The sequence below is a fragment of the Lagopus leucura genome, unplaced genomic scaffold (assembly GCF_019238085.1).
Source record: "Lagopus leucura isolate 7727_CA_CO unplaced genomic scaffold, USGS_WTPT01 Super-Scaffold_1, whole genome shotgun sequence".
NCBI lineage: Eukaryota > Metazoa > Chordata > Aves > Galliformes > Phasianidae > Lagopus > Lagopus leucura.
In genome coordinates, this window is record NW_024962250.1 from 39,680,255 (window position 1) to 39,706,454 (window position 26,200).

At 45.5% G+C, this 26,200-nt stretch overlaps 1 protein-coding gene across 1 annotated transcript; it reads left to right on the top strand.

Moving 5' to 3' along the window:
- Positions 1 to 10,582: 10,582 nt before the first annotated feature.
- Positions 10,583 to 12,412, top strand: LOC122180325 (inositol 1,4,5-trisphosphate receptor-interacting protein-like 1). The gene has a single exon (XM_042871900.1). The coding sequence runs from the start codon at positions 10,583 to 10,585 to the stop codon at positions 12,227 to 12,229; it is 1,647 nt and encodes a 548-aa protein (XP_042727834.1). The 3' UTR covers positions 12,230 to 12,412.
- Positions 12,413 to 26,200: the final 13,788 nt, after the last annotated feature.

Below are 26,200 nucleotides of genomic sequence, written 5' to 3' on the forward strand. Positions count from 1 at the left end.
TTCCCTTCCCTTCCCTTCCCTTCCCTTCCCTTCCCTTCCCATTTTTTCTGAGAAATGGCATTCCTGTTTTCAGGCAGAGCTGGAATATTAAAATCTTCCATCAACTGTCTGACCTCATCTGTATGACTAAGCCTAGCACTTCTTCCTTGGCTGATCTGAGAAGGTTTCTGGATGGGATTGCATTTTGTGCTCCTTGGGTCCTCCTTTCTATGGTCAGCACTTTCTGGACACCATGGTGTGCTCCATACCATGACAGATACTAAAGTTTTGGGCTGCTGAATGCAGACCTGAGATTACTCATAAAAAAGCCAAATACATTTACAGTGAAAGCTATGAAAGTTTATCGTCTACTTTATAGAAAATTGAAAATTTGTGTAATCTCCGGATCCTCCAGGCTTTGATTTCAAGTGTTTTACATAGTTATCTCTGAGGCATGAATGTTTCTCACTCATGTGCACTGACCTGAGGGTTTCTAATGCAGAATAGTAAAATGGAACTTCGCTTCTTACCATAATTTATGAATGACCTGTCATTCATTCAAAGGAAACTTACACAGTATATGTGACAATAAGGACCTAAATAACAAAGAAAGAAACGTCGAGCTATATATTAACTGTCACAAAGTACATATGTTTGCATGTGCATTAATCGTTTTTCCTTTTGAAAAGCCAGGTACATCACACTGAAAGAAAAGTCAAATGAGGACAAGCAGTGACATCTCTGACCCCCAACAGTGTGTTGCATCCCCATCTGCTGACTGAAGGTTTGTCAGGCATTTATGTGGTTACAGGGGGGGCACTGCTCCCATGGGCTGCACAGGAGCTTGCTCCAGCCCTTCTCAGGAGCTCTATCTTCATCTGTGTGGGCTCCATACCAACACCTGTGAAGAACAGACCCCAAGAGGCAGCTGGCATACTGACTGCAAGATACTGGCTGCTGTGTCCTGGTTGCTGATGGTAAATATAGCTCTTTTCACTCAAAAAGTTCACATTTCTGTTCAGCATGTTTCCTTCCAAGCCATGTGTGTATTAACCTGATTTTTTTCTTAATTGAAATCATGTGGGTTTTAACTTCTTTCTGTAATATTTCCCTGCCCACTGTGATAAAGATCTCACCCTACTAGATATGGCCACCAATTCAACACATTAATATTCATCATTACCTTTTGCATGCTGCCTTTCAATTAATTTCCAGCCCACATGAAAGAGCTTCTATCTAAGCCTATTTAATTAGTTTTCAAGTTAGAATTTCTCTGAGACAGTATCTGCCACTCCACTCCAGATATAATACAGATTCCTTGAATCTGCTTTGATAAGTCTATTGAAAAAAACAATCAGGTTTGGCTACCAAGATAGATTTTTGATACATTTTACTGTTGGTGCTTTACTGAACCACTTGAGAATGAAAAGATCTCAGTCATTCCTGGTGTGGAAAGAGACTGCCTCTCAAACCTTGTTGTGGCAAGAAAAAAAAGATCTTGGGTCTGTATCACTTCTCTGTGCCATCTCCCATTGCAGCAGGAGGGTTAAGTGCTGCCCAAGCTGCCTGTGTGCAGTCAGGCATCATCTTAGATCACCATCTAAGTTTCGAAGGAGAGCAAGGAGTGAACAGCTAATGTTTTCATTTTCAAACAAGCCATCAGTGAATGATGGAAAGATTATAGTTGTGCTGTGTGCTTAGCTAATATATGTATGTTTAGTGTATTGGGCTCGTAGATGGGATTGTTTGTTTTCTAAGCAGAAGCAGCTCGCAATAACATGCATCAATTTGGGAAGATGCAGCATGTAATGTATCTCATTATAGGGTGCTGCTGATGGAACAGGAGCGTTTGGATTGAAATACCCAGCCTGCATGACAGAGATGCTGCATGTGGGCTGGATGCAACCTTCCCACCTGTTTGCTATATCCTTCTGTAGCCACAGTTATGGTGGTCCTATCCATAGAGATTGTCACATTAATTCTCTCCCTTGTTGTCTAAACCATGTTTGAACCATTCACCTCTGTCATAAGAGAATATGTCAGTGCATGACCGCTGTAGAGTCCATCCTTCTGACATATCTCACACGAAAAATAAGAATTCAATGCCACTTCAGCTGGCTTTCAGAAAGATTTATGTTTTTTGTTGTTGAGCTGGATATCATAACTAATGACTTTACTTTAAGTAAAAAATTATTGGACAGATGCTGCCTTCATGTCAAGTTTGATTGAGTAAATGCCAATGAAAAGTAGTTCTTCATAGCAAATTCATCTTCTGATGTAGAGAATATCGCTGTATCCTTGACAACAAAGCTTAAAAGAACAGCAAAACAAATGCACTCATTATGTTGACTGAAAATTAAATGGACCAAATCTGGATTGATCACTTCCTTATTGCACAGTTCAGTAGCTGACAGTGTCCTTTGCTCACCTTTCCTTTCAACATTCTTGTTAATGTGTTTCAAAAATAATAAGCAATGCAATGAGATGGCTGAAAAGAAATGTGGGGACAGAACCCGTGCCAAGTATATAAGAAAAGAACATGATATAAGCATTATTCCAGCAAGCTTGACTATAAAACCCATGTTCTGGACAAACACAATGTTTGCATATACAGTACAGTCATTGGCAATGGCTCTCCATATAAAAGGTACACTAGTGCCGTGTTTCTTTCTTGATTTAATTTTATGTGAGCACATAATCTTTGTTATTGTGGAGGAAGAGGCATATTGTTCAGACTGTAAGCTTGATGGGCAATACTGATACTCAGATTTGGAGACAAGGGATGTTCATCTGTAGTTAACAAGTTATATTAAAAAAAACATACAGATTTGATAAAGAAGGCTCACATTTTATTTGAGATACTGGGTGTACTGAAGTCCCTCCTTATCTAGGTTATCCACATGATCCAAGCAAAAAAAATTATATATAGATATGTCTGTGTACATATATGTTAGGGGGAAAAGCAGAGGTGAGGTGCAAGTAAATGATGCATTTATTCTTAAAGGACATATGAGCATGTGGCTGGCTGGACAGGCAGTGGAGAACTTGTGTGACAGTTCTTGGTAGAGAAAATAGCATCCATTTTAGTGGTTGACTTGTAAAACAACATATTTACAGAAAGAGTATGCTGTATTTGTTAGCCTTGCTATATTGCTAATATAATAACTAGGCAACATGAGCTAATGTTTTTGAGTAGAAACTATGTAAGATACTGTATGAACACACAATTCCTTTTTAGAAAGCCACTTAACAAATAGACTGAAGAGGACTGCAAGGAGTTGAGGATTCTAGAAATGTAAAGGTTTTTTTTTTGTTAAAGAAGAGATGCTTGTGTGCCACACCTGGTGTGAATGAGCAGCTGGAGGGGCCTGGGTACCTCCATACCTCATCTTAGTATAGCTGACAGCTATATAGCACCAGTAAGGGAAGGAGTATGACACTCTCTTGTTCTCAGATAGACAAGTCTGATTTTCACATAGGATTTGTCATATTATAAGCCAAGTCAGGGGGCAGAGGGTTGGTATATTTTGTTTTACTCTTTTGCATGGTTGCATTCAGCTTATCCTCATGCAAGAAATTATTTTCTACTCAGGAAGGGGGAGAGAGGGAGAAGGGAGAATAGGAAGGGACAGAAGTTTCAATTCTTGAGATGTAAAATCTGAGACTGAATCTCCAGGGAAAAAGTATTGCTCTTTCTTTTCTTGTATCATCAGCATCTTGAATCTCTTGCCATTTCCATGGACGCATATTTATAAAGTCAGGAGGCTGTGACTGTTTCAGATAAACATAATGAAGACAGAGAAACTCCAGTAAACCCCTTGAAAAACAACTTATTTTTCTTAGCTGCCAGATGCTGGCTGTGTGAGATTTACTGCCAGGAAATGTTTTAGGGGGAAAAAAAAAGGGTTCTCTGAGAAGTCAGAATCATTATCAATCTGCATAGCTGACAGGCTGTGCTCTAAGTACTATTTGTATTAATAAAAATCTGCTCGTTACATGGCTCATCATGTCAAGGCATCCATGCAGGTGACGCAGTGGTCTGAATTTCCACCTGATGAAGTTTAGGGGTCAGTTCTGGGTCAAAAAGAAATCAGAGCCATGGGAAAGATCGTTTATGAAACACACAGCCTGTACACACATAGGGAACAACCTGGTCTCTATACAGGTTATCTGGTTTGTGAACTATGGTGTCACCCTCCAGGCTGGTTCCCACTGTTTCATAGGAGCTTTCTTGACTGTAGGAAGTATAAAAGAAGGTCCTAAATTATTTATTGCTGACTCTGTACTGCAAGAAATGCAAATCAGAAATCATGAGTGTTACAGTTGCATTTCTGAGAGTAGGAGTATGCTGTGCTTATGAGAAGAGAGGTACTTCCTAAGGCTTCTTTTGGGGTCTGGCATATTTGCACAATGCTTGGGGACACCTGGATATATTTACCTGCCTTTGATGCCTTGCATGGTTGTGGGAATGAAGATTCAGCTGTAGATCCCTAGGTTCTCACTCTGCTGCATTGGGTTGGGAAAAAGACAGAGGTCTTCCACGTGGAAGGCTGCTCATTTTCTTTGAGTGGGTAGCAACAGAAGATTTTACATGTGAATGGCTACAGCTCATCGACAAGGAGATGTGGAGGTGAGAGGCAGCAGCCTGACAGAGGTGGAGTTCAGGAGGAAATGTGGGGAACACAGAAGGAAAGGAGACAATCCAGTCTTTCAGGAAAGAGGGAACGTAGACAACAGCACCAGGGTGAAGAATGTGACTGGGAGGACAAGGCTAAGGGTGCCCACCTAGAAATGAATAGGGGAACACACTGGCAGCTCCGGAGGTTGAAGTGAAAACATAATAAGATGAGATGAGTGGCGAAGAAAGGAAAAGCAGCCAAGGGAGTTCCCAAGGAAGAAAGGAAACGATGGTGAAGGCAACTGGGAACCAGAGCCCTAGGAGAAGGCAGAGGCAGCAGGAGGGATTCATGGCTGGTTGCCTCTGGAGTGTTCTGCAGAGGCACAGAAAGCTGCTTTGTTCTTTTCATTTAAGAGAACTGTCACTGCACTGTCTCGGTTTGTCTGCAGATAATGAAAATCAAGGTAAAGGCTAATGAGGCAGTAATAAGCAAGAACGTAAGTTCATTTCCAAAATTAAACAATGGACTTAAGGGGATTTACAGCATCCATCTGAAAAATTATTTACATTTCCTGTGGTGACTTGCTATTAATGTAGCTTAAATCAATAAGAAATTAACTCCCAGCTGTTCCAAGATGCTATGAATTAAAAAAAGTCATAAGAATCAATTAATAAACAGGCAACTGGTACAAACACATGGCCAACGCTAATTGCAGCTTTCCAAGGGCTATTCTAGCTATTGCCTTAGCTGTTTCCCAGAGCAGACAAGAAGGTGCAGATCTTCTGGTGCCTGCTATGGCGTGACTATGCACATCCCAATGCATGCAGGTACACTGCTGTGTCCTGCAAGCACCCACACTCATCCTCCCTCCTCTGTCGCTCCCTCTGTGGTCCTCCTCCCTTTTCAAAGCACAGCCCTGTTTGTTTAGGCCTAATGCAATCCCTTACAGCTAAAAGAAAAAGTCCCATTAACTCCAGTATGCTTTAGAGTAAACCCTGTGGGCACAATCTCTCTCAGCATTGCTGTAAGAAAAGGTCATTCTTGTAGCACTAATAATGTACACTGTGTTAGCATCACCACATACCCATTTTCTTTTAATCACAGAGGCATTTCCCATTGTATATTCTCAGATACCAAAACTCTCTCAAATATGTCTTGTGCTCCTGGTGGGTGGGTGGGGAGTGCAAGCCATCATACAAAGGGGCTGTCATCTTCCTGATCAGTTTCCTTATTTTTCCTCAGATGTTCGGTGGCTCTTTGTGCACTCTGAGCTCACAGCACTGGTAGCAGATCCCCAGTGTACACCATTTGTGTGAGCCATGCAGAAGACTTTAAACATCCAGGCACTGACACACTGTGGTCACCACTGAACTGCTGAGAGCTCCCCAAGGGCAAGGAGCTTCCTCTGTAACACACAGGCATCACAGAACCATAGAAACATTCGGGTTGGAAAAGAGCTCCAAGATCCTAAAGCCCAACCCCACCCCACCGTGCCCACTGCCCACATCCCTTAGTGCCATAATCCCACTGTTCAGGAACACCTCCACTGACCCCACCACTCCCTGGGCAGTTGTGCCAATGCCTGACCACTCCTTTGGAGAATAAATATTTCCTAATATCTAATCTGACCCTCCCCTTGTGTAATTTGAGGCCATTCCCTATTGCCCTATCACCGTTACCTTGGAGCAGGCCTGCCACCTTGCTGCAACCTCCTTTCAGAGAGTTGCAGGGAGTGATCAAATGCAAGGCCTCATGAAACAAATACAGAGAATGATGGTGCATCTTTGGAAAGGCACAAGGAGCTGCTGCTGCATTCACTGTGCTAGTGAGCACAGCAGACAGTCAGGGAGTAGTAAAATAAGCTGTTCCTTCAAAGTATACTAGAACCTGACAGCTTACAGCCTGCCAAACCTTATAGGAACATGACTTCTCATTAGCACAAACTGAGAGTTCCTGTCCCAGAAGTGCTGAGCAGAAAGCTGGTGGAGTTAGGACTTAGGTAAAGCTTGAAATGTAAGGTTTTTTCTCTTTGTCAGTCCTGCTTCCTGTTACTGCTTCTTAGTGTTAACTATTTAACTGCCCTATCAAGACTTTGGTGTGTGCTGCATTGGCACACAGATGGACATATCTGCCTCCAGGATGGGAAATGCTCCTTGCAAAGCAACATTTATGTGACCAGCTGTATTTAAACAGTGAATGGAAATGTGAAGTTTCTGGACTTGAGATGGCTCCTAAAGATTGCAGAATAACAGCAGCAGTACACTCAATGTGTATAATAGTACCAACCTGCTTTATCCATGTATATCTTTGAATGTATCTTTGAATCTGACTTCTACTAGGCTGCAGCTCTTTCAGTGTGTGTGATTCAGGTTCGGTGTCCCAGGGGCAGCTGCAGAAATCCTGCCTTGTATGGGGAGCGTGGCTGGCTGATCTGCTGAAGTGCTGCTGTGATTGTAAGTTTTGGAAAATCTGTTAATGACTTAGCTTAAAATGCATCAAACGTTCTTGGAGCTTGCTAACTGATTGTTGCAAAAATAATCATTATGGTGCATTATGCTGAAGTGTTTGTTTTATACTAATTGTTCTGACCTTCTTCATCTGTATTTGATGAGATTTCTATGCATAATTAAAAGGCCCTCCAGGAAAGAAAAAAAAAAAAAGTAGTCAGCAAACTAATCTATAGGACAAGTAAATGCAGAGATAACTGCTATCACCTTAAGTCATTTAAAATTCAGTCTTCCTTTTTCTTCAAGATTCTTCCTTCATCACTGCTTAGTGTGAGCTAATTATAAGCTACGTTCGCCTGTTAAGATGCGAAGATGTTTTCTATAGCGAAGATTTCCATTTGCTTATACTATAAGGCAGCCAGCTGCTTCCTTAGGAGCCCCAGGGCCGTGTGTGGAGGCCGTGTCCTTTGTGTCCTGCAGAAAGCTGGGGAGCTGCCAGGCAGAAGCCCAGTGCCTCCAACCAATGCCTGCTGCTGCCTCAGGCAGCTCTCCTCACTTCTGGGGCATGCCAGTGGGCCCATAGAAAAATACATAGTTAAGTTTTGATTAAAATAACAGTAGTGCATGCGAGGAAATTTAATTTGAAGTAAGCTAACTATCTCATGCCTTCAAGATGGGAGTTAATTTTGCCTGCTCATCTCGTAGGGATTTCTCTTCTTGGTCTCCTGGAAAAGACCCCCAGAATGTGGCAATGGGTTACGTCTTTGGAATTTAAAAAGTTCACTCCACATCTTGTGTGTGGGGCTTGCTCTGTCTCTGAAAGATGTTTGAGCACTGGGGATGCCCTCTCAGCTTAGTAATTTGACTGGATGCTGATTCTTAGCTTCATTTAAAAAAATAGAGGCATTTGTAGTGGTGATTCCTGAATGTGGATATTAAGGGGAAATGGTTTGAAGTTGAGGGAGGGGAGATTAATGTTGGATGTCAGGGGAAGTTCTTTGCTGTGAGAGTGGTGAGGTGCTGGAACAGCTGCCCAGAGAGGCTGTGATGCCCCGTCCATCCCTGGAGGTGTTGAAGGCCAGGTTGGATGGGGCCCTGGGCAGCCTGGGCTGCTGTGAAATGTGGAGGTTGGTGGCCCTGCCTGTGGTGGGGGGTTGGAGCTTCATGATCTTCAGGTCCCTCCAACCCTGGCCATTCTATGATTCTACGATTCTATGATTCTACGATTCTATTATACAGCTGTTTACAACAGGAAAAAGAGTTTGGGTGCTTCTCCCCAAATGCTTTTTCTTGCCAGCTAAACCCAGTAGCCAACACAACGAAAGATTGGAAAAGACCTCCATGATCATCAAGTCCAAGGGCCAGCCCATCCCCACCATGCCCACTGACCACGTCCCTCAGTGCCACATCTACACACTTCTCAAACACCTCCAGAGACTCTATCACCCCTCTGGGCAGCCTATTCCAATGCCTGAGAGCTCATTCCGAGAAGAAACTGGAACACAGGCCATATGAGGAGAGGCTGAAGGAGCTGGGAATGTTCAGCCTGGAGAAGAGGAGGCTCAGGGGAGACCTTATTGCTCTCTATAACTTCCTGAAGGGAGGTTGTAGTGAGCTGGGGGTCGGCCTCTTCTCTCGTGTCATTAGTGATAGGACCAGGGGGAATGGTTTCAAGCTACGGCAGGGGAGATTCAGGCTGGACATGAGGAAGTATTACTTTTCAGAAAGGGTGGTCAGGCACTGGAATGGATGCCCAGGGAGGTGGTGGAATCACCGACCCTGGGGGTGTTCAAGAAAAGACTGGATGTTGTGTTGAGGGACGTGGTTTAGTAGGAGCTATTGGGAATAGGTGAACGGTTGGACTGGGTGATCTTTTAGGTCTTTTCCAACCTTAGTGATTCTATGATTCTATGATTCTATGAAGAAACGTTTCTCAGTATCCAACTTGACTCTCCTCTGGCACTACTTGAGAGCATCACCTCCTATCCTATCACTAGTTACGTGGAAGCAGATGCTGACCCCTCCTAGCCTCCAGCTCCTGTCAGGGAGCTGTAGAGAGCAGTGAGGGCTCCCCTGAGCCTCCTCTTCTCCACACTGACCCATCCAGCTCCCTCAGCCCTGTGCTCCAGAGCCCTCCCAGCTCCATTCCCCTCACTGCACACGTTCCAGGGCTGAGGGGTTTGGCCTCTTCTCCCAGGCAACGAGCAGGACACGGGGTAATGGCCGCAAGTTGTATCAGAGGAGGTTTAGATTAGACATAAGGAAGAACTATTTCTCTCAGAGAGTGGTCAGGCTCTGGAATGGCTGCCCAGAGAGGTGGTGGAGTCGCCGTCCCTGGCAGTGTTCAAGAGGTGTCTGGATGACGTGCTGCGTGATATGGTTTAGTGCTGGTGGTGGCAGTGGTGATGAGGAGATGGTTGGACTCGATGATCTGGTAGGTCGTTTCCAACCTTGTGATTCTATGATTCTATGATCATGCTCCCATCCTACAGGGCCATCTCCTTAGCTGCCAGAGCACTCGATGCCTACGGGGCTGCCTTGGTTCAGCGCTCACAGGCTCCCAGCCCAGCCTTTCTCTGTTAGCCTTCGAGAAATATTCCTGCCTCGGGCACGTGTGATTCTGTAACATGGAGCAGACGCTGCTCAGTGGGCAGCGGCACTTGCTCCTACATATTTTCTCTACAGCAACACCTCACCCAAAGGAGCCAGAGCCCGTGCAGCTGCAGAGGCCGCTGCACACAGGGGCATCCTAATATTCATTGTCAGAGCCCTTCTAGCAGCCCGGCTCGAGCCAGCCAGCCTTTGGCTCAGAGCACCTTCAGACCACCGGAGGCTGAGGGAGCAGTCAGCAAAGGGCTGCGTGACGTCAGGTGCGCAGATCTTGACAGGACTGTCACCAGCCTTCAGCTTTGCTCCCTTTGTGGCATATCAGCACTAAGATGAGTTTTGTGCATAGTTTGAAAATTCTTATGTTTCCTGAGGAGTGACAGGACTCCAAATGAATTTCAAGGGACTGTGTATTTGGAACGTAACCAGGGGTGTCACATGAGGAGCACAGCATCCATGCAACGTGTCACCCGATTTTCTTTTTGAGAAAGGCCTGGGGGGCTCCTGCCTGCTCTGTACAGGGTATCCCCATGAGCCATGGCTGTGGCCGCCCAGGGCAGCTGAGGGAGAAGGGCCAAAGGGTGGGGTCGCGCTGCCCGTTTGTGACATCACATGGAGTGCATAGCATCACAATGCAGGGGATGGCTTTAGGGCCGCTGTCAGGCAGCGCGGCTGCAGTTTGACCTGGGCCATTGGTGAGTGCAGCAGCAGGGGAAGGTCGGGCTGGATGAGGGAAGTGGTGCAAACGCTGGCCCCTGTGGAAGTGCCACGGGCAGTGCTTGGAACCGTCCCCGCCAGCCCTGGCCTTGCTCCCTGCTGCCACCCAGCTCCCTCGTACCCACTGCTCCTCCCTGAGCACAGGGCCATGCAGCTGCTGGCCCCGCTCCTTCCCAGTCCCACTGAGCCCCTCTCTCCCATCTCTTGCAGATCATGGCTTTCGTGCTTATTCTCGCCTTGTTGGTGAGGGCTTTTTGTGACAATGCGGTCATGCTCGAGGGCGTGCAGCAGCAGGAGGTCAATCTGCGAGAGCAGATGACACAACTGCAGCACGAGACAGAGCAACGGAATGTGAAGCAGAGATGGGTGGACATGCCAGCTCTGCTCTTTACTCTGCTGAATTACTGGAGGATCTGGTTCTGTATGGGACTGTTTTTCCTGCTCTTTTGGAACATGTGGCAGTCCGAAAAAATGAACCAGCACCATGATAGCAGCAGTGAAGAGGACAGCTTCAGCAGCAAGGAGGAGGCAGCGGGGGCAGAGCAAAAGAAAGAGGAACAGGAGAAACAGGTGGAACAGGTGGAACAGGTGGAACAGGAGAAAAAGGTGGAGCAGAAGGAAAAGCTGGAGCAGAAGGAAAAGGTGAAACAGGAGGAAAAGGTGAAACAGGAGGAAAAGCTGGAACAGGAGGAACAGGAACAACAGGACGAGGTGGACTTCTACAGAATACCCTGGACCAGATTTATTGCAGAGCGTGCTCTTCTAAAGGCACAAGGAAGGCCGTCCAGATGCCAGCTGGTGGAGGAGCTGATGAGCGACCTCCTGCTGGCCTGCAGATTTGTCTGGTCAAACAGTTTCTATCCAACCCTGCGGTCTGCCATCGGGGTGGGCAGCACCTTTGAAGGCTGGAGTCCCCGGGAGGAGGACACTGTGTACCGCCTGCTCGTGCCTGTGGAGGCCCCCCGCGGGCACATCTTCCACCTGGAGCTGTATGATGAAGAGGACGAGCTGGCAAGGAACCCCCGCGTCCGCGTGGAACTGAAGTGCATGTGCGAGAGGGAGCAGCAGCTGGGGGACGTGCTGTGCTTCCTCCACCACCCTGTGGAAGACCTGGTCCAAAATCAGGACCCCAGCCTCCTACAGACCCTCTGCACTGACGCCTACCTGGATGTGGAGAAAATCGTCACTTGGTTCAGGGTACAGGTGGCAACAATCTGGAACACCACCCTTCAGGCAGACGCCTACAACCTAAAGGTGCTGCCCTCCAGACGCTCCTGTAAGCTCCAGCTGACAAACACCTCCAGCGGGGAAAAAATCCTGGTTGAGCTGCTGTTTGGGGTGCAGCAAGGCAACTCGGACATCTTCCTGAGCAGCCAGAACACAGAGGCCGGCTTTACGCCCAGCACCACATGGCCGCAGAGCTGTGCTGTGGCGGAAATGAAGTACTTCCAGTACTTGCTCAAGAAGGCTGGAGAGAACAGCGTCATCCAGAGCTGCCTGAGGTTCTTAGCCCACACCCTGGTGGGCATGGGCTTTTCCAACTATGTCCTCAAGACTCTCGTCTTCCACCTCGTGAACATCATCCCTTTGGGGAACTGGCAAAGGAGGAATTTCCTCAGTCGGCTGGAGAGTATCCTGCAGTACCTGCACTTCTGCCTGAAGTACAAACGCCTGGTCCACTTCTTCATTGGCAATAAGATGATGCCTGACGAGGTTATCCTGCCGCACAGCTTCCGGACAGCCACCCCGGTCAACCTCTTCCAGCACCTGGAGGACGACCCGGACGCCGAGTCCAGGGCACTGCGTGACTTCAGGGTGCTGAGAGATCGCCTCCTCAGACTGCTGCTGTTTGGACGCTGAGAGAGTCCTTTGGCTGAACTCTTCCCTCTTTTTGGCTCTAAGCTCACATGCTGTGAGCAATAAGACTCTGGCCTGTCTAGGAGGCCAGAGGTGGGTGTTGCCATGTGGCAGTCAGCACCAGTTTGTGGACAGAAGCTGTCATTCCAACGACAGCTGACTCGACCTCTTGGGACTTGACTTCTAAGTTTGTACTGTCATCGGAAAAAGTCGTTGCTGTGGTCGTCGTCATCACCCGAAAAACAACCTCCGACGGCCCATCTCTACTGAGGATCAACATCTGAGCTCCGAGTTACGCTGGAGACCCAGTGGTGACTCATTGTCTCTGTCTCTTGCTATCTACAGAGACTCCTTGCTTTTATTTCCAATCTCTTTTCCATCGCCCGACCTACCTTTCCATCTCCCTAGGCAACTAGGATTCGCAATAAACTGGTCGGGCCAACATTTGACCTGTTGTGTCTTAATTTTGCCGTCGTGTGCACAGATATTAAAAGAACCTCCTAAATCTCCCTCCTTGTTGGAGCAAGACAGCCTTCGTGTGCAGAGCTCTGCTTGCCGGGAGCACCGCACACGGCAGCCGTTCCCTGCTACCACACCGTGAGGAGCCGGACCCCGTGCAGCTGAAGAGGTGTCTGCACAGAGCTTCTAACAGAGACTCCTGTTACAGCTGGGCAGGGACCGCCCGGCCTCTCCGAGAGCCGCGTCCCTTTTGTTCCGGGAGCTTTGGCCTCTGCACAAAAGCCAAGAAATGCCTTGCTCAGCTCAGAGCTGTGTTTGAGTGTGACCTGTGCAAGGAGGGACTGCAGCGTCAGCTGCACAGTGCCGTGGTGAGACGGCTTCAGAATACTGCCATGACGGGAGAGTCCACCATCCCCTGGGGCAGTGAGATCTGTGCTCGGTCACCTCAATTTCAGAGGATGCTCTGTGATGTTCAACCAGCCTCGTGTGCCCTTTTAGGGAGGCCGAATGCCATTCTATTTTGTCAGAACCTCTATCAGCTGGGGCAGGCATGTAAGTTCAGAGGAAAATCACAGAATTAATCAGAAAAAAAGCCTTCATGCTTGGTTCCTTCCCTTCCCACTCTGGGAATCGAAGCCCTTGACGCCTTCCCTGCCCTGGCAGTTACGCTGACCGTTACAACGGCCCTCCCGGCCCCGCGCACTCTGCCTCAGCGCTGCCTCTCCTCAGAGGGGAGGGGAGGGCACCTGGGGCCTCCTCTCCCTCCTGCCTTTGGACTCGGCAGTTTTGGCCGCAGTTTGGCCCGTCAGGGAAAGGGCCGGCAGCCAGCGCAGGGAGACGGGGAGCCACAAAGCTTAGGATCCTAGAATCATTCGGGCTGGAAAGAGAATTGCGATCCCCGAGCGCAACCGCACCCCACCATGCCCACTGCCCACCTCCCTCAGTGCCACATCTCCAAGGCTCTGCAACACCTCCAGGCAGGTGACCCCACCGCTCCTGGGCAGCTGTGCCTGTGCTAACTGCTCCTTCTGACGAGGTCTTTCTTAACATCGAACCTGAACTTCCCCTGGCCCTACTCAGGGACACCCCTCTCATCCTGTGGCTGTTACCCAGGAGCAGACGCCGATCCCTCCCTCGCCCCCAGCTGCTGTCAGGGAGCTGTAGAGAGCAGCAAGGGCTCCCCTGAGCCTCCTCTTCTCCACGCTGACCCACCCAGCTCCCTCAGCCCTGTGCTCCAGAGCCCTCCCAGCTCCATTCCCCTCCCTGCACACGTTCCAGGGCTTCAATGTCCAGCTGGCAGTGAGGGGCAGCACTGAACGCAGCGCTCGAGGTGCAGCCTGACAGTGCCTCACCAAGCTGAAAGCTCTGAACTTACACTGAGAATTTCAGTCTGTCCTTTGTACTTTCAATTAAGCAAATCGCCACTGATGTGAATCGCAATTTAGCTAATTTAGCTAATCTGAAATCTTAAACAAGGCTATTTGCTGGCATCAAATCTACATGGATAGATGCTTCTAACCTTAAGTCATCTAGGTATTTTGGATGTGCCGTTCTGTCTAAATGGTTAAAACCCAAGCTGACTAGTTGTGCCATGTTAATCAGCAGATAATTGCATCAGCTGTTTGGCAGTCTCAGCAAATGGGCCTCCAGTATACAGACTACAGCTTGTTAAGGGAAGGGAAAAAAAAAACAAACAAAACAACAGCCTTTTCTCTTTCACTGAGATATCTTTAGTGCTTTATCTTTCTCTGTAAAGTGCCTCTTATATTCTAGAAGCTAAAAGGAAAAGGGCAGGAAAATTCTGGTACACTGTTAGCATGTGGCTGGGGAATAAAAAGTTGGCCCAAGATGGAGATCTGGGTACAGGCTGAATCTTGGTAGGACTCTGAGTTTTCTGAGGGCTTGTAGAGTTCAGCCCTAAATAGCTGTGCTCATATCCCTGGATGAAAGCTAAGTGCTGAGCCCTTACTTAAATAATAAATGCCATGTGTGACAGTTTTCGTTTCCATGACTGGAAATGCACATATGCACACACATTTCTAAATAAAGCCAGGATGTTTTCCAAGGTGTTATAAATGCATATGACATCTACTAAGTTCACTGGAGAAAATTAAAGGAGATAAAAGACAAGAACCAAAGCTGAGAACGGAGTTCTCAGTGTCCAGCCAAACAGTGCCCATGAGCTTGCATAACAGGATTTGCATCTCTTTAGCCTTCCCTCCTGCTACAACCCTGACATTTTAAATTGGTCAATAACTGTAAAATTGCATCGATTCATTAATTTTTAAAAGGAAACTTTGAAAAGCAACAGAGATGCATTTTAAAGGAAGACGCACAGTTAGAAAGGTTAATTGTTGTTTCAAGTCGCTTGGTAAAATCAATGCAACTTGGGACTCCTCTGTGTTCTGTGTCAGGATTCTGTAAAGATGTGAGCTAGTGGCTCTAACTCTCTCTGCTGCAGCCCAGAGGCTTGTGCTCATAGAAACTGTTAGGTGGCATTTAAGAACACCGTATCTTTTCCGTATGAAGGATGCAGAGGTAGCAGTGGTTACTCAGCATCCCTCCTCTGCTCTACTGTATGCTGCTTACACTGTCCATGGCTTCAATGATCATCTGCTGTGCAGAATTCATACCTGGCTCTTGATGTGTTGCAGCTCTTGAGGGTGCCACGGTGGGTCAGAATTGCTTGGGAGTGGAAGAATTCAGTATCTTGCTACAGGATCAAAGTGCTTTGTAGATGTGCTTTTTGAATACGTTCCAAGGCTAGAAAGCAGACATTTCCTCTCTGCTTTACAGACATAAAAATGGAGGATCAAAGAGATCAAATGAGAAGCATCCCCTGACTCTGGGTGCTGTGGTTGGGATGCCATGGCCCTGGTTTCAGAGAATTTAGCTCCCATGTTCTGAGCACAGTTCTTGCTGGTCCCCTCTGCCCCCTGCCCTGGCTGTGTGCTGAGTGCCATTTCCAGCTGCCTCACAGCAGCTAAGTGACATAACAGCCCCCTGGTTGAGTTAATGAATTTAAGTGATAAAACACAATGGGATTTTTGTTACAAACATGACGCATAGCTCTGAAAACACAAAGCAATATAAAACTAATTGCAAGATGGGAAGCCAGGATTTGAAGACACCTGTGGTACCTCCAGCATGCAGAAGCTCAAAGTATCATCATGAGTTCTGTTTATTGCTGCCCCCACCATACAGCCATCCTCCAAGTGTCCCAGTTCCACAGCTTGTCACACCAGAATTCCTCCCTGAGTATCACATTAACCATGCATCCAATCCATTTTTCCCTCTGTGTTGATTTATTTACATAGAAAAACACAAAACCAAAGGCTCTGTTTGTCAGACCTAATACAGTTGGTCAGAATTATTTAATGTCCCTGTGTTCTTTACTGAGTGCATGGAGCACATCTGGTAAATTTATATATGCATATGCATCTCTGCGTATGCAAAAAGTTGCATTGATGAAAGCTCAGGAATGCCAGAGTGAATTCAAATCTTTACTAATGCTCATTGGAGCATTACATATAAGTTTTAATTAGATACTGCTGATTAGATCTAGTTCTAGTGCTCCTGGTCTTATCCCTTTTTACTTGGGATTTAACTAATTTCTATTTTAATAGCCAAATACTGTACTTTTGTGCAAGCTCTCTAAGCCTACTCTCAGATTTTACACCTCTCCACGTTGACGATGAGTAAAGATCCACAGAATTTTTCAGGCATTTCTATAGATTTTCAACTCACTATCCAGGATCTGAACTCCCCCAGGCCTGCTCCTGGTGAAGATAAAGCCTTTAGACTAACAGCAAATGTTATTTGTGTGAGCATATGGGCTGACACGGTGGTGATGAACCTGGAGCCTGGCACATCCCAGCTTCATGATCTCAGGTCTCCTCCAGCTGCAGATGATGGTCACTAGATTGCTTTGGATGCCACTGGTTCAGAATGCAAACTCACAACGTGCTTTACCAGCAGCTGGAAAATTGATATTGGACTTCATAAGGATAAGTGAGGAACTGTGTGAATGGATGCAAGCTAATTCTGAACTTTTGCATGTTTATTGAGTTTTCACAAATTGATGTGCTACTTTTTGAGTACCTCTGCTGCTTGGACAGAGCCAAAGGATACTAACAGGTGTGTGTCCTTTACTGGGCTGTGTGCAGTTAAGAAGAAAGATTTCTTTGGTTTGGGGATAGAAAGAGTCCAGCTTGCCTTCCCAGCCACCTTTTGGTAACTAAAGTGCAACCTGAAATGGTGCTGGCTCATGTCCTGCTGTCCTGGTGTTACTGGCACCCCAGGTTACTTTAAGCTGGGAAAAGGAGGCAGGTGGCAAGCTCCTGCCTCCAGGCTGGAACCACCGTGCTGATCATTTCTCTTCACCTGTGCCTTTGCTCTTGCATTTCCTAGATGATGATATCTCCAGTAACACAAATAAGTTATTTCTGGAGATCAAACACGATAGGGTTTGGCCAAAACCCATACCACTTCCTCTGACATTTCACAAGTGTCAGTTCGGTGGCTGTGGTCAAAGAGATGAAAGACCTGTTTTTATAAAGTAGAAGAAAGGAAGGAGTGGTACCCCTGCTGATGAGGATGGAGCGCATTTCTCTCTGTGACCCCTTCATGCCATATTGCTCCTTTTTTTTTTTGTCTTCTATAAGTAAAGCATGAGTTTTTGAAAAATGGTAATTAAAGAAAAACAACAACAGCAAAAACTTTAGAAAAAGGCAGAGGGCTCCAGGGATCAGAGAAAATAGGAAAACAGCCTGAAAATCAAAGGCTATGTTTTATCTCTCTCATTTCACAGCAGAAGCCAATGAATTTTAAGTGTGTGAATTGATGTTCAAAAGTCATGGTGTCAATCTCAGCAATGGAGAAGCTATGTTTTCAGAGGGAGAGCTCATTTAGTTCGTAAGTGCACATTTTGTACCTATAGGCAATGATTAATCACTTCCCAGATTAGTTTGGTTCCTCATTCAGACTCTGTAGGGGCTTGAACAGAGCTTGCCCAACTTCCTTGGACTTCTCAAATTTAGGGTTTCTATGTTGCAGACTTTGTGCAGGTTCTGCTAGAGAGGAAGGTGAAAATATTATCTTCAAATTTTATTTTAGTGTCACCATTTTGTGTTGCTTATTGAGATGCAGAGGAGAGTTTCCATCTAAGCTACTTCAACTTAACAGAAACCAGCTCCACAGAGCTGCTCTGACACAAAGCCATAGCTTGGAATGAGATTTCTGAGCACAGGCCATGCATGTGCATTGACTGATTTAGCTAGGAGACATCTTTTAGAGAATTTTGAACTGCAAATTAGAGGAAATGTAGCTGGAAGATTGAAGAGACTTGTGGTCAGACGCTTTAAGACACTCAATGGTTTGTAGATCCAAGATGGGTGGTAGGGTTAGGGTTAGGAGTATGTGTCCACTACTGGATATTTTTAAGGGCTGGTTATGGCACTTAACTCAAGGAGATGTGGTTTTATATTCCATTTTCTACTGTTTTCTTGAGTCCAGGTTTATAGCTTATTGGTTCTGTTAGCTATAAGAGAGGAAGGAAAAGAGCAGTGAAACAGATTTGCTTGCTGTTTCATACCCCAAATCCAAATGGGGTGAGGTGAGTGGCTCCCAAACCCTTCCTACACCAGTGTAAGGGAGCAGTGTAAGCTGGCTGCTCACTAAAGGATGAGGAACCAGGCATGGTACAACCAGCAGGGTGCAGGGTCCTTTCCCACAGCACCTGAGTGGAATGGTGACAGCTCCTCCTGAGAGTCCAGTGACCTTTGGGAAAAGACAAGGTAACAAGGGGAGGTTAACCAAGAGTTCAGACCATCAGTCAGCTTTGTGGAGATGGGGCAGGAGCAACATCAAGTGAATCTGCAGGCCAGGGTCTGGAGCAGTATTGTCCAAAAGCATGGGAACAGCAATGGCTCTGGTTGAACTGGAGAACCTGGACCCCCTCCAGCACATCTCAGGCAGGGCTGAAATGGACTCCTGGACCATGGGTAGTAGAGGCTAAAGCTGAGGCAGGTTAAGGCATACTAGTGCTCACAGGACCCTGACTAGAACAGAAATGTATCATGGATCCAATGTACCATGGCCACATGATCTGGATTTCATCCTTTTGGCTTATCATCCTTTGAAATAAGGGCAGGGCAAATCCTTTAGGTTTTCCTCATTCCTTTTCTTCGGGTTTGCTGTATGTTTTCGCCTGGTCTATTTTCATGCCACAATTTGCTCTTGCAGCCAGAACAGATCTGCTCTGCTCCTGGTTACGCTCTCCCTAGGTTACCTTCCTGCTGATTTTCTGCCTCACTCTTCTCTCTCTGCCTCCCCAGCTTGCAGTCTCCCTTTGCCGGTCCCTCTGGTTCATGTCTCCAGCACACTACATTTTGTTTTCTCACTCCTTTCACTCCTGCTCATGCACAGCCTCCCTCTGTTGATTTTCAGCACATTGCTGCCTTCCTCCTCTGCCTTTCAAGCTTCAAGAGAAAGGTGGGACTTATGGTGGGCAAGTTGGGTGGGCTTCTCTGAAGCTATGGCTTAAATGGGACAGAGGATCTTCCTGCTACATCAGACTGAAGTTGGTACAAATGTCCCCATAAGTAATTCAAAGTAATCCAGGTGAGGAAACTAACTTTGATGAAAGGGGGGCTGGCCTCAAAAAAACCATTTTCTTTAGGTATTGCTGTAGCTCCCAGGCTGAGTTATTCACTGCAGTGCCAAACTGAGCTGAGCTGCAGCACTGCAGAAGTTTAAGTTTGGGTGAGGGGAGAGCAGAGGAGAATTTTAAAAGTTGCTCCAGGCAATGTCACTGTAAAGTAAATGAAGTTGATAGTGGAGCAGAAAACAAGATGGGACTTTGCCACTGCACACGTCTGCTATCATTTTTCTCCTGGCATACTCAGCCTGGGCATTGTGCGTGCTTGCTTACAGCTCATTAAAGAAGCACCTGAACACTCTCCCTGTCCAAATCCTCCTATGTATCAATCCAAAATGCACAGCTGTAAATAAGGTACTTGCTTCCATCCACAATTCTAATGAGTTTTATAAAGCAGCTTGAAATTCTCTGAATTTAGGCAATCTTAATAGCAGACAGGAAAAAAAATCCCCTGATCTGTAGCTTGACCACACCATTTCATTAGTTCATATCAATTCATCCCCAGCATTTCTGCTATTATTGCATATTTTGAAAAGTAATACACGTAAGTATATATATATACAGAACAATAAGCTGTCTCCTTCTTTAAGACAAAGGGCTATGTTCACCAGAATGACTGACACGTCTTCAGGTGTAAGAAGTAGTGAGTTTTTGGGTTCTTTACAGTTATATTTACTTGCAAGATGGGTTGGAAAGAAGCGTGAATTCATCAGATGCCTCTGAGATTTCTAAAGGTGCATCTTTGTTTTCTAAGGCATGTGTTGCTGAAAAAGGAACAAAGTAAAGGCAGGGAAATGTAATAGTTCACTTCCACATGAGTATTTATACAGAAAGTAGATTTCCATGGTTGTGTCATCAAATGTCATCAAAAACATGTTTGTGTTATCAAACAGGGTTGGATTCTACCAACCCACGGTCAACCTGACATCGCTGCTAAAGGACTGTGTTCTAAACTCACTTTTTCTTGCAAGTATTGTATGATGTGGCACCAAATCAGGAAGTATGTGAAGCAGGCACAACAGAATTTTAGAAAAAAATATTAGAAATCAGTTTATTTCACAGACAGACCGTCTACAGAGCAGATCTATCCAGACTAATTCGTGAACATTTCAGTTAAATTGGTCTGTTAAGTAATAACAGCTGATGCATTTTTATTTTCTGTCGTTTTTCTGTCATTTTTGTGCGTTTGAAGTACTAGTGGTTATGCTACCCTAGGAATGAAGAATGTGTCTTTTTTACTGTACTATTAATCATCATGCAATTATATGTCTGGAGACGGCAGAGAAAAGAAATCACTGAATCTGTCTTACTGAAATGGTAATGTTATGGTCTCTATTTTGGTGAACAGAAATTCCAGCTGTATATCTGAGCTTGTACAGTACTGGAAAAGAAGGTTTTTGTAGATCTTAGCAAAGACATTTTCAAATTCAAATTTTGATTGAGATATAGATGGCAGTATCTTTCATATACCTGCATTGGAAAGAAAGGGGATTTTTTTCTGTGTGTGAGAGATGTGAATAAGCTGTTTCACTTTGCCTTCAGTTATGCGGAGAAAAATGGATGACATTGATGTTCTGAGATTTGGGTAACACTGTCCAGAAGGCAAAGCCCTTGGAAAGCAGCAAAGTGAAGTTTTCCAATGCCATGCCTGCCCTCTTCTTTCGCCCTTGTGCATTGCCCTCCAGAAGGCTCCTGGCTGTCTGCACTACCAGACAGGTGGTGAGGATGTCCTGCAGTGCTGTCTCCATACGTCACTAAGAGCTGTAGGAGAAGTGCCACAGCTGCATCTCTTGGGTAGGGCTATCCCCACTACCTCTCCTTTTCTCTGTCTGCAGAGAAGCATTAGGAGGGGCTGTATTAGTGTCCTCACCTGATCTGGGCAACTGGGTCACCCTATGCTGCTGGGAAAGTGTGTGTGCATGGTGAACATACAGTTTTGAAATGGGCATTTTGGACAAGTGGCTTTCACTGGTTAATACACAGGCTCACAGAATCACAGAATGGCCCGGGTTGGAAGGGACCTCAAGGATCACGAAGCTCCAAGCCCTCAGCCACATGCAGGGCCACCAACCTCCACATTTCACAGCAGCCCAGGCTGCCCAGGGCCCCATCCAACCTGGCCTTCAACACCTCCAGGGATGGACGGGGCATCACAGCCTCTCTGGGCAGCTGTTCCAGCACCTCACCACTCTCATGGCAAAGAACTTCCCCCTGACATCCAACCTCAGTCTTCCCTCCTTCATTTTAAAACCATTTCCGTTTGTCCTGCTATTATCCACCCTTTCAAAGAGTAGGCTACTACAGCACTTATCTTGGCTCTGAGATCTGATGCAACACTGGGATCTCTTTACAACTATGTGAACACGTAATGATCGTGAAAACAGTGAAACTGTTTAAACCTACAATTTATACCTCTTCAGTGGACCCAAAATTGTTGCCAAATTTGTGTAAAGCACTTTTGACATAAGTGGCTTCCAAGGATCCTGATTGAATTATTGAGGCTGGGTGTATCAATGCACAGTGGCTGAGCTTCAGGAGCTGCTCAAGGATGTGCCTTTCACCATGCAGTCACTTGACTTGTTTGAGCTTACTTCTCTGCATCCTGAGCGAGACTGAATTAATGCTTTTGTTGCAGGCTAAATGCACACACATATGGGCAGCTATTCTGACTCAGCTGACATGTGGCATCATGTTAGACCTGACTCTATGGCTGAACTCCAAGAATGAGTAACACCACATCCAAGCTGGCTATCATGGTGAGGTTAATATGTGGGGCTCTCTCCTTCTCTAAGCAATTCAGCCATCAGCTGTGTATTTTCCATAGCCACATACACTAAAAAATAGTTTATGGCAGTGCTTTAGGAAGGCAGTGTGGAGAAAGGCCATCACTATAAACACCCTTCAACACCCATTACTGTGAAGAGCACTAAAGCCTAAGTGACAGCCTAAAAAGGAAGAAGTGTCATCTTTGATTCATGACGCTGTTGAATTAAGCAATATAATCACTGACAAATCAATCATTACCAGTCATAAACAGCTGGTTCGTTAGTCAGCCTTCCTAAGGCAAAGCCATGGACCATTAACATGTTACACATTGGGCTGTTAGCAGCAATAAGAGTCAACTCAACACTGTCAGGGGAATTACCAATAATAAAGACCAATTTCTAACATTATGAGATGTAAAGCAGGATCAGAATCAATCAGAAAAAATCAAGAGTACTTTTTTAAGCGCAAAGAAATCACCGTATTGTAAATATTGTTTGGGGAAATATGAGATTCAAACTGCTCAAACAGAAGTTTTGGGGGAATTTCCCAAGGAAAACGGAAGTGGCAACTATTTTAAAATATCTTTTTATCAGAAAGAGCACAGTCCTTTTCTGAAGGGCTAAAATATATGTCTTAGTAGCCCTCTAAGAAACAGGGAAATTTAGGATTATTTTTTGACTTGAACTTGTCTCAAATTCCTCGTAAGAGATTTAAAATTAAAAAGACATAAAGACATCATGTGTTTTTCACACAGAGGGTGGTGAGGCACTGGCACAGGTTGCCCAAGGAGGCTGTGGATGCCCCATCCCTGCAGGCATTCAAGGCCAGGCTGGATGTGGCTCTGGGCAGCCTGGGCTGCTGGTTGGCGACCTGCACACAGCAGGGGGTTGGAGCTGGCTGAGCACTGTGCTCCTTTGCAACCCAGGCCATTCTAGGATTCTAGGATTTTTCTTTTCTTTTCAGATGATTTTAATTCCTTGGTGGATGTGCTTATGTCTTGCATCCCAGCATGCTCTTCTCCTTCTAAGCTCTTCACTTATTATGCATGGAAAGAACAGATAAAACACTTGTAAGAAGCGAACGAATAACAGAGCAACATGTCCTCAGTCTTCCTCCTACATCTGCTTTAATTCCACCCTACCACATTTCTCTCACTTTCTTTCCCTTTCAAATCTGCAAAAATCAATAAATCTTTCCCACTGCTCCTACTTATGGAAGACATTTCCCAATTAAAAAAAAAAAAAAAGAATAAAAGAACCCCACATTTTTCACATGTGCAACCTTGAGAAAATTATTACAGATATTCAAGGAGACCTTAGGCCAATTCTTCTCATTCAGTCTCTTGGATCAGCTTTCCTAAATTACAGGAGCATTAATATAGAATCATAGAATCATACAATGGCCTGGGTTGAAAAGGACCGCAATGATCATCTAGTTTTTCACACAGAGGGTGGTGATGCACTGGCACAGGTTGCCCAAGGAGGCTGTGGATGCCCCATCCCTGGAGGCGTTCAAGGCCAGGCTGGATGTGGCACATAGCCCCCCTGCTATGTGCAGGGTCACCAACCACCAGACCAGGCTGGGACACTCAGGCACAGTCATAACCCACATAACATGACAACATGGCCAAGTTAGCTGTAGCTGCATAAAAAAAAATCTAAAGGGCAAATTTAGATTGTTTCTGGAAAGGAGCTGGAAAGCCTCTGCAGACATGTGGTGTGTGCACAGTTTACCCTTCAGGGATACTGAAGCTGTGTACTGAAGATGTGCACTTTGAACCTCTTAATGACTCTCAAGGTCAAGCACTTGAAGTATTGCATCCCATGAAGATTCAAGTCAGTGGCCAAAGAGGAGTCACTGAAGTGCTCAGCTCTTCTGCTGCTCTTGGGTTGCAGCCAGAGGGCTGCTTAAGTATTCTTTAGAGACAAAAAACTGCAAGAGGAGAGTGAAAGCTGGACAACAGCAAAGCAAAACTGAATGAGAGCTTATTCAAAACATGACCCTCTGCCTGGCCAGTTTGTAAATACAACTCTGGAATTTAGAAGCTGTTTTCATTAAGATGTCTAAAACAAAAAATAAAAATGTAGTAGTGATGATTGGACATAATCTGTGCTGAGTGGCAGTGCTGCTTCCGATCAGTGTGCCACCAGCATGATACCCAGGTCTCCAGAAAACATCAGGAAAAACAGGCTCAAAACTGAGGAACCATCAGACTGATGAAAGACTGTATCTGGATGATGTTTGCAGCTGGATTTCGGAACCTTACGTGGATTTGCATTTCTTTTGTATTTGCACTATTTACCTGTTTATAGTATGAGCTACTCTGGTCATCTCCACCTTCACTTGCGTGCGTGCAGAGCCCAGCACAATGCAAATGTGACTTATGTCTAGCAACACTAACAAGTTACAAATAATGTATAAGCCTTTATAAAATCTAAAGCAGTACATCTCCCAGATATGAAATCTGTCATATCTTCATATCTTTACTCCTTGTTTTTCTACATGCACTTTATGAATACTTTATATCTTTCTTGAATCACTTTGCTTACTCTAATCAAATGGTTTTGGTATGAGGGAGGCTGTGAACAGAGTAGCCCTGGAAACTAGATGCAAAATTAATTTTCTGTTTTGGAATAAGCAGGTTTGTCATGCCTTGATGCAAATGCAAAATGCATCATATTAATGAAGATTCCAGATCAGGGCCCTGCACGGTGATTATGTTTTATTCATGAGATCTCTGCTCCTCCAAAGAACATCAAAGGTTCATCACTGACCACTGATAAACACATTCATCCTCATTTGAAAGCTTTGTAGTAAGTTGTGGTTTTTTCCCATCTTTCCTAACAGCCTCTCAGCAAACACCTCTCTTGCAGGAGATGCTGCAGCCCAAAACTAGTTTTCAGGGAAGTTGTCAGCTCTGTCAAGATTTCTTGTATCCTGTATGGGATTTGGAGTGTATTGCTTTTCAGGACTTCTGAGAATTCGCATGTTCTTTGTCATGTGCTTTTCTTTTAGCCTGAAAACATGAGGGATTCACATCACTGCATTGCACTGAGCTGCAGATGTGGCCAGTATTTTGTCTGAGATCTGACCCACAACTAAGCCCAATCCTAAGGCATTGTTCAAAGCCATCCAGAGAGGTCCAGCTTGCAGACTTCAGTGCTCCCACAGCAATGTTTTGGAGGTTAAACGGTGTACTGATATTAACTGCCTCCCCTCTGTCTCCTCTCATTAAGGTGGGTCTTTATGGAGCACATTGGCATGACTGTGCTCTTGCTGTCTTCTTTGTCGGTTCCTTCTTCTGCCTGATTTAGTGGGTCACTGACATGAAGGAGCATCTCCATTCGTAAACATGTGCTGATGGGTCACTGCTTGTCTTTCACCCTGTTTAGTAGCTCAACCTCCTGCTCCTCTTGACTGACTGAAGTATCTGTAGCTGATGCACAGTAAGAGGAGTGGGGCTGTGATGTGTGAGATAAACCAAATCACTCCTCTGCATAAAGGTTGGGGAAGGCAGAAACAATTTGATTATTCCAAGGTGTAAAGGTGTGTGTGTTTGTTTGTTTGTTTGTTTTATTGAAGGAAATGTTGGAGCATTGTGAGATCATAGATTAATGGAGACCATCCTTATTAAATGGGTACTTGCCTCTCATGGTAATAAAAAAAATTATGGAATACCACAGCAGTTCAGCACGTTACAGCTTAAAATGCATTGAGAGGCTAATCATACAGCTGCCTGAGAGCTGTGCAGACAGTGCTGAATTAATCAGGTGCTTTGGACTATGAAACATTGCAAAAAGGGTAAAAAAAAGAAACCGAATCAAAAGGAAAAAAGCAAAGCATGCCTGCTCACTGAACTGCCTGTAACCGAAATGGCACCCAGGGACTCTGCTAACAGGAGTCAGCAAAAGACATGCCCTTCATTACCCATGTGCTGACGGGGCACTTTCTGAGGTCTGCTTTCCAGCATCGCAGAGAAAGAAATATTGGGCAAAAAGTGTGCTTGGAATAAACAGCAAATCTCGGGCTGCAAATGGACTGGTTTCAAAGGAGGATCTGGCAGCCTCCCATTTGGGGCCTGTAAATGACAG

What these genes read in the sequence shown, in the direction of transcription:
- LOC122180325 (XM_042871900.1), top strand. Translation starts at nt 10,583, where the DNA reads ATGGCTTTCGTGCTTATTCTCGCCTTGTTGGTGAGGGCTTTTTGTGAC.